General features: G+C 37.6%; 1 protein-coding gene across 1 annotated transcript in view; it reads left to right on the top strand.

Moving 5' to 3' along the window:
• The window catches only part of LOC112155748 (lysine-specific demethylase RSBN1L), a gene marked incomplete in the record, with an annotated part of 26,013 nt that overhangs the window by 12,839 nt on the left and 3,824 nt on the right, over window positions 1-9,350 (top strand). The window contains 4 exon segments of the mRNA XM_024287617.2: window positions 5,111-5,248; window positions 5,778-5,920; window positions 8,653-8,823; window positions 8,974-9,082. Coding sequence (XP_024143385.1) covers window positions 5,111-5,248; window positions 5,778-5,920; window positions 8,653-8,823; window positions 8,974-9,082 — 561 coding nt within the window.

Below are 9,350 nucleotides of genomic sequence, written 5' to 3' on the forward strand. Positions count from 1 at the left end.
CAGTTTCCTTTTTTGTGTTGTAGCCCTATATGACTGAACAGCTGCTTTCTGTTCAATCTGGAGGAGAAAAATACGAAAGAGAAAGTGCTAATGCTTGTCATTTTTGAGGTTACCATTCTCCTGGAGTCGACAGTAAATTTGTGGTGTTCAGAACGTGACTGCAGGCGCAGGAGCTGCTCTGTTTTGATTTCAGGACTTTGCTGAACCCATTTTTTAGTGGTGGTAATGATCATGGGGGATTTTAGCACTCTGCATTCTTACAGCAACCCTGCAGTTTAACACACAGTGTGCCTAAGCTGAGAAGTCATTTGTTCTCGTTTAGTCACCAAGCGTAGAAACAAATTAACAGCAGCAGAATTTTTGGGTCAAACATGCAAAGTTCAGCTTTTTATTGGTCTTATTTCTGTCTAAAACGGATTGTATTTTTTAGGAGTTATCAAAGGTTTATATCCTTTGTGTAGTTATTTGCCAACATAAATTGAATTATACAGTTTTATTCAAAACTTTTGTTGACAATTTTACAAACTAAAACATTTATTTTCAGCTAAATTGAAGTACAAATATTTAAAATAAATTACCACTCAATGCAACAAGTATATCAATCTAAAACATAAACAAAATGTACATTTTTACTTCTGACACACTTAAAACCAATTGAATTAAAATGTTTTTAGTTGTAATTGTTACGTGGGTGACGTTCAGGAGTAACGGGGACAGCTTTAGCAGCTCTTTACACTTTCAAAAGACAACTTCAAAGACATGGTGACATGCAGCCACAGTGACATTTGCACTGACTATAAATGAGAAAGATAGAATCTAGTTCATTACACATTTTCATTTAACCTAGAAAATAAAGCAAATATTGCATAATTTAAAAGTTGTAGTATAATGAATCTACTTATTAGCTAAATCTTAGCTTTTCACAAACTGTCTGGTATTAATTTAGATGTGTGTGTTTTTTTTTTTTTGTCAGTGAGTCTGCAGTCTTTGATTTGAGACTTTGACACTTCTGGGTCTATCCTGAGCATTCAGACATGTAAATATGTATTACTGCTCCTATAACATGCAGCTTAAAGCAGTTTATGTCCTGGGAAAGCAACGGAAGGCTCTTGCAATTCACACAGTTAAAATTTCAAAAATGATAAATTGTTAAATATCAGCCTCTATTAGACATATTTCCCAGAAGCCAATCTGATCAGAGCCCACCTCATGCATCTGTCTCTGAGCTGCCTGTTCTATCATCACTTTATCAGCTTTAACTGAATATATTAAGTCAACCTTTTTATCATTTATTGAAAGAAGTTCAATTCAGATTTAGAAGGCTGTTTTGGTTTAATTTGCTTTTTTTATAAAACACATCAACTGTCTTTGACACCCAAAATGTGTTTTATCTCCCTTTTACTTTTGAATATTTTCAATGAAAAAGACAGTATTTTATAAATAAACGGTGTAGCTGAATTGTGTTTAAAAAATTCAGCGTAAGCACCTTTTATTAGTCGTCTTCTGTTGTGCCTCAGAACTGTTAGACTTAATTGAACACATCTCAATTAAAAAGACTTTAAAAATCATCTTTTTTCCATTTCACACTTTGTTTGCTGCTGTTTATTCCCTCATAGAGATTCCTTTTAATCAGGATGCACTATGGAGGCAGTTGATTAGATTTTTGTTTGGAGCCAGGAGCATTTACAAAAAAAAAAATAGAAATAAATCTGAGTGAAAATAAAAGCTTTAATTAAGCAGCTTTTTTCTTGATACCTGCTCTGTAGGGGAGATTTGTTTTATCTTTAAATGTGGCATTTTAAAGTCATCAGATTAGTTAATAATATGCTATTTAAGGCATTTCCGTGCTCCAGAATTATGTTCCTAGTGAAAGGTTGTTTGTGGATTTGCTTGGTTTCAAATGGAACTAAGCCAAAAGGGCGTTTTAACTGACGAGTTTGTCCAGTTATGTCTGAGGCAGCCATCAGCAGCCAGAAGCTTTGTTGTGACGCAAGAGCGGTAATGGACTAATAGACTTAGCAGTCTATAGTCTGACTGAGCGTAACTCCTTCAAAGAGAGACACTAAGAGCTGAGGAAGACGTGGACGGGTTGCAGAAGGGTCAGAGAGAGGCGCGAGACTTTGACGTGGACTGTGTTGGTGTGAAGTGATGAAAGACGGGGATCGCTGTTACAGATTTAACCAGAGGGCACGCCGGCAACAGGGATCTAATAGACTTCCCACTGAGGGCCTTAGACGTTTATAGAAAAAATACAGACACTGATTAAAAAAAAGAAAAGAAAACAGATGCAAGTAAAACTGCAATGAGTTTACATGATTGTACACATAGACAGAACTGTCTACACTGTGAAAATAGGAAAATAACACTAATCTTAAGAAGGAAATCACTAGAAAGTAGTAACATTATCTGTCCATCAAGCAAGCATCATATTAAGATATGAAAATCTAGAAGCCAAGAGTTCCACAAAAGCATTCAAAAAGGAAAAAATTAAATGTTTTACAGCCCAGTAATAAGTATTATTTTGCTAGTTCTACGTAAATGGTTTGTAGTTTGTGTTTTTTTTTTTACTTAATTGTAGTTATTTTGATTATAGTGACAAAAACCAGTGTTATAAGTAGAAATGAATCATTTTAGAACAAAAGGCTAACAAATGAGAATACCATCTTTGTGCAAGTTGGGCCATCCTAGTAAATCCTCAGAAAATCTAAAACCAGTACTTATTTTTAGAAAAGAAATCTACATTTTTGTTTCCAAAATAATGACAATAAATGCCAGCCTAACTTGTAAACATTTGTTGAACTTTAAAATAATGATTTTAAAAATATAAACGGTGCAATTGGAGTTTATCAAGTCTAAAACCATTTTTTTCTGTTGTTAAGAGTTAGGAGCAAAATGATTTTGATCTAATGATTTCTTCTTCTTTTTAGATCATTTCTATTAATGAGGCAAAATAATTCCTAACTGTGCTGATTTTGATAAAAGTTTGGAACAGTGTAATTTAAAACAACTTAAAAGCTGGTGCAATGTCTTGATTGCCTAAAAAAATCTTTGCATAGTTCCCAGTGTAAAAGAATTGATTTCAGATTTTGTATTTTCTTGGATATCTGCTGTGTGTCTATTTGAAGAAAGGGTTTTTTTCAGAATGCTCCTTCTCTGATTTGAGACTGATCTATTTGCAAACAGCCCGGGGGATTATTGAGCTGTTAAATTATGCACATGTAAACACGCACGTACAGAAATACCTCCTTAAGAACAGCTAATTAAAATTGTGCAGATAAATGTATGCATAGAAAAAAAAGAGCTGGAGGTTTTCAGTTGATGTGAACTCCGTGTTTGCACACAAACTCTCACACACTTTTTTTTCTGCCAGTATTTAGGTCAGTGACTCAGAGAGGCTATTTAAAGTTCTGTCTTTATATGTGTGGACTAAATATTCCAGGCTCTTAGTCATCATTGTCATCCGTCTTAAAGCACAGATGCTATGAAATGAGGTGGAAACAACAAACAAACATCCCTCCAGTTTGCACTTTAAATAATAAAGTGAAATAGTTATAATTAAATGTGGAGCTGGGTTGATAAAATCGATTAAATGATCTGAATCGATCTAAATTTAATAGAGCAAAAGTTAAAGTCCGCCAGCCTAATGCTAACGTATAATGGGAATTCCCATAGGAAGGCTAATGCTAACGCTCGATCAACCTAAACACACATTGCTGACTAAATAAACATCTTTATAAACTCACAGGCATAAATTTTCCAAACTCTTTTAAGGAAACATTTTTAAAGTAACCATTTTTGGTCTAAAGAACCATTTTTTGCTCATACTTTCTTCTACTTTTGGAATAAGGTCTAATGCTGTATCGCGATCGCCACCTAGTGGCCAAACTGAAACGGCTTGTAGGAGATGCAGAACAATTGTTGGCGCTTTGTTTAAGAATCCATGTAACAGTGTATGGTTTTAATAATCTCATTATTATTTAATTAATACATTTTACACATTTTACAGTATCTGAACTGTATCAGAGTAATATGAAAATCTTCAAAAAAATTTTGGATTATTCATGTATTTCTAAACAAATGTGTAAACTGTGTAAACTCAATTTAATTAAAAAAATGACATTGAATTGATCCAGGCTCTGGTGAATCAAATTGAATCAGTTCTGGAACTTATTGGCAATACTATACTGTTGCTATGAACTTATTGGATTTTTATGCATAAATCTGGATGTAGAAATGAAAAACTTCACGATATTTTCATCTTTTATAAATACACATATCAGAATTTTTCTTCAGTTTTTATTTCTTTACAACACATTTTTAATTGTATTTTTTTATTTCATGTTATTATTCAAAATGAACCAATATTGACTATGAATCAGATCCTCAACCACAAATTCTGATATGAATTGAATCATTGTTCAAATTGAATCATTATTTTTCCTCCTCTGTTATTTTTATTTAGCTGTAATCTCCCTCTCCAGCTTGTGTTCTATTCCTAACGCAGCTCGTCTCCTTTAACCATCTTTTTGTTTTCTTCACCATTTCTCTCCATCTGTTTTGCTTCCCCGCGCTCTTCCTCTCCTCCGTTTCCGGACTCCTCTTCCTCACCGCCGTCTCTCTCCCCTTCTGTCTCCCTTTATCTCCGCCTCGTTGTCAGGCGGTGACTCACTGGAGGCGCGCAGCCAAGGATTCGACAAATACACAGCACTGCACACACGCACACACTCGCTGATCCAGATCCGCCAAGAGTGCAGCACGCAGGGCAGAGGCTGCACGTACGGCAGACACATGCACTAACAGAGACACTGTTGAGGGCCGAGGGGACGGCAGTCACACACATGCACACGGCTCTGTCAGCCGAGTGGAAAGCAGCAAACAGTCTGCTGAGTGAGTCACATCCATCCGTGGAGCAGAAGCATCAAGTGAAGCCGCCAACACAACGTCTATTTTCACACCCAGTCATGATCAACATCCTCCATATGTGTGTTTTGAAAGTCTCGGTTCAAATGTCAATGTCCCGACAGAAAGAAAACATTACTGTTGATGCATTTATGTGTTTTGATGCACAGTGGATCTGCGTATACTGATCTCGTATAATCTCCTTTATCAGGTGAAGAGAACGTACAGTCACGGCACGTACAGAGCCGGAGCTATGAGACAGATCAGCCTGGTGGGAGCCGTGGATGAGGAGGTTGGGGATTACTTCCCTGAATTCCTCGGGATGCTGGAGGAGTCTCCCTTCCTAAAGGTGAGTGTGTAATCCTGAACAACAGCTGGGTAGATAAACTGACAGCATGTGGGAAAATGAGGAAGGGGATTAAAGGAGCAGCAGCGGTTTGGGGAAAAAGTGGACTTTCACTTTAACAGAGCATATTTTAGGTTTGGAGGAGCACATAAGTATGGAAATGAATTATCTAATGATAAAAACTCTTTTTATAGGGTGTAAAATAAGTCAAATAGCTTTGAATAACTTTAAATCTTTAGATAGATGGTAGACTATATTTTTGCAGAAACTATGTCCTAAAAGACGACAGATTTTTTTTTTTTTTTTGGCTCAAACAGCATAATCATAATTAAAAGATCACCGGGAACTAGATCAAAAGACGATCAGAGTGGATCATGGCTTAAAAAAAGTCTTTAAAGAGCAAAAACTTGTAAACTTGATTTTAATTTGACCATTTTGATCTACAACACTTGAGGCTCCGGTGATGAAACAGATTGACACTGTAATCAGACCTGCCCACTTTCACATTCCGACCTTGTTTGTGTGGCTGCAGCTGACGCTCCCTTGGGGGACGCTCTCCAGTCTAAGTCACATGAGTCCCACAGAGAGCGACGACGGTCCGATAATGTGGGTCAGACCTGGAGAGCAGATGATACCAGTAGCAGACGTACCAAAGTCTCCTTTTAAAAGAAAACGGTGAGTCTGACTGTCACTTCTTCTTCACTTTTTGCACGAATCCACCCAGAAATAATTTCCACGAGATGGATATTTTAGTCTCTGTGGCTGCTGTTTATGCTGGATACAAGTCTTGAGTGCTGTCTGCCTGAGCCAGCTTCTTGTGCTTTTCATTGGCTGCCCTGGAGGACTGATTGTGGAGGGAAAAAGAAAAAAAGTAGCACACTTGCCTTTTGAAGCTGCAGCCCTTGTAACGGTGTGAAGCTTTGTTGTTGTCGAACACCGGCGGATGAAGCAATTACCCCTCTCTCTGCCTGTGCCACTGTTGTTCGCATTATGCCTCCAACACAAGCGAGTGGTTTCTGTAAGAGAGGCCGCGAGTGAGAGCATGCGTGTTTTTGTTATGTTAGCGGTATGCGGCTCACCGCTCGGATGAGATCATCCTCACATCAGCCGCTTCTTTACATGGCTACCAGCCAAACGTGGGCCTCACACTTTCATTAGCTGCTGCTTGTTTAGTCATTAGCGTTCCCATCAAGCTTTGTGTTTGTTACAGCATTAAAGCTGCAATTAAAGCAGTCATTTTTAAAACGGTAATCCCAGCCTCTGTTGTGTTTGGGATGTTTCAATAAAGGTAGATATTCAAGTGGAAATACTTCTGAAATATTCTCCTTATCTCCTCCTTTAACTTGATTTAAGGTGGTTATTATTACACTTATGCTCTGAAGCTCACGCTGCTTTTTTTGAGATCGTAAAGAGGACATATCAAATGTTTTATCTTTGTATGCGAGCCATTAAATGTTTGTATTGAAAACTGATGGACTAAAGAAAGTGAAAGTGGTGATGTTTAGGTTTTTGTTTACAGTTTTTAAATGCACTTTCATTTGAGCACAAGAAAAAAAGTTTCTGGTTTTTAGGGGTGTAACAATTTATTTTAACCATTTGATTTGTATCATAATTTGTGGTTGATGATCCGATTCAACGCCGATATTGGTTTGATCGATGCAATCCAGGACATCTTTAGCCAAACCATCAACCAGCGTGACTCAGAGATAAATACCTGGTACTGAACAGAAACAGATTCTTGTGTTTCTTGCAAGTGTAAATTAAATACATGTACAAACAAATAAGTAAAAAAGAATTAATGTCTTTCTAAAATCAAAAGGTACACATTGTACCGTAATGATGGGTTGATCATTTTTTGGTGCTATTATGTCTGTGAATTGAGGTTATAGTAAAATAAAAATCTACATCTCAATCCAAATGGTATTTTCCAACATCTATACAATTGATTAGTTTGTAAAGGTTGATTTGGTTAACAACTTGCCTCAAACAGATTGATCTGGCAAGATTGTAGGAATACAAATCGATTAGTTTTTACACTCATGCTGGTTTTCTCTTTGATTATTTCAGTGAAAAAGCTCTGGAATTTTTTTTTAATCCTAGAAATAAATTTTTTGTTGTGGTTATGTAATGTGAACAAGCCAGTCCTTCAGTTTTTAGTAAACTGTCAGGGTTTTAGAGTTTAGCAACAATTGAATGTTGGCACTGGAGACTGTTTTCATGTTCTACCTGTACTGCTTTGTGTACAATAATTGAGTTGAAGTACTGAAATATAAACTATAATGTGTACATTTACACTATTTTTTTCCTGCTCTTTCCCATATTTTTTTTTTATTATTTTTGCCGCTTTATCTCCTAAACCCTCCGCCTCCGTTATCTTTTTTCCCCATCACCAGCTCATACTGCTGCTATTTATTCTGCCTTTATTGTTCAGAGCCGTTTTTATCTGAGCATAAATACAGGAGTCTAACCTGACGCACATATTCATAACGGGCTGCAGAACTGAAGGACCTCACACACGTATGATATTTAAAGACCTTTAGGACATGCTGGACTTCAAATGTCATCCACGATGTGCATGTTCAGCAGCACTTTTCTCACTGTTTCACTCTCTCATGTCAGGCTGCAGCCGGCACACACTGATCTGTGTGTGTGTGTGGTTTCAACCCTGCGCTATTTCCCTCCACTTCTCCATCCCTCCTCCACCAGCTCATGCTCCTCGTCTTATCTGTGAAATGAATGAACGCACAGTTCAGTAAAGCAGCCTCGCCGTCTACGCTTGTGTTATGCTCTCTAAGGAATCTGCTGGATTCTCTGTGTGTGTGTGTGTGTGTTTACACTCCCGTTTGAATGTGACTACAGCTCCTGTGTGAGTCACTGATTCAGCAGCGAGCTGACTGCAGTACTTCCATTGTTCGGCTCCTCAGCTGTTCAGTCTGCATGCATGAAGCCAAGAGAGAACACCTCGACTGTCACAGAAATTCCATTTAAAATCAAGTCATTTGAGTTATTTTTTGCTAAATAAATAAAAGACTTATTGCTATTTTTTTCCATTTGGAGAACATGTGATTAATATTTAATGTTTAAATAATGTTCTGTTAAATAACAGCTTAAGAGACGGTTGCTTTAAATATATTATATGGTTAGAGAGAGCCTCTGGGTAATTTTACTCTGTCTGGATTTGTTTGGGATTTCTCTTTTTGATAAGTTACAACCATATATTTTGACAAGAAAATACCTAGAAATTACTTAAAATCTCTATTTTTTTTTAGCTTGCATCAGTGACGGCATAATTTACTTTATTATCCAACAATTTTTTAAATATATATAAATGTGTGTTGCCAGCTGTCCATTCAGCTTCAGCCATTTAGCTTCAAATGAATAAAGTTGGACATTTTTTTTCCTCTCAGCTCCACCAATGAAGTAAAGAACCTGCTGCAGTCGCTGCCCAGGACCAGCGAGCCCCGAGAGATGCTGTTTGAAGACCGGACTCGGGCCCACGCCGACCACATCGGGCAGGGTTTCGATCGGCAGACCACAGCAGCTGTGGGGGTGCTGAAGGCCGTCTGCCCTGTAGACCGGTGAGCAGCGAGAACAAAAAAAAATTAATGCCACGTTAGCGTTGCTTGTTTAGAGGTGACAGCTCAATGTTTACACAACTTACCGTGTGACGGTTAGCATATAATCCCTCCGTTATCTCCTCCCTGCCTTGTGTTTTTATTTGTTTCCAGCTTGGAGCCGCCACGTGTAACCAAAGATGTTGTGTGTTTCCATGCTGGGGATTTCCCTTATGTGGTTCAGAGGCTGCAGTTGGACTTGCATGAACCCCCCCTGTCTCAGGTGATGCATCACACACTGGCATTAGTATGGCTCATATCTCAACCTAGATGCAGGATTTCCCCCATAGTGTGACGGTTCAAACCCATGTTTGTTGCTGCCACCTAGTGGTGAAAACGCAGCATCGGAAATCCATAGCAACATTGATTTGTCATACTTTACTGATTATTTATTGGGTTATAATGTACATTAAAGTGCCTAATAAGATGTGCAATCTCTTATTTATCAGTTCTGCTTTTTGAAAAATTTCTCTATTTTTTTATTTTTAATA

Source organism: Oryzias melastigma, linkage group LG23 (genome assembly GCF_002922805.2).
Source record: "Oryzias melastigma strain HK-1 linkage group LG23, ASM292280v2, whole genome shotgun sequence".
Taxonomy (NCBI): Eukaryota; Metazoa; Chordata; class Actinopteri; order Beloniformes; family Adrianichthyidae; genus Oryzias; species Oryzias melastigma.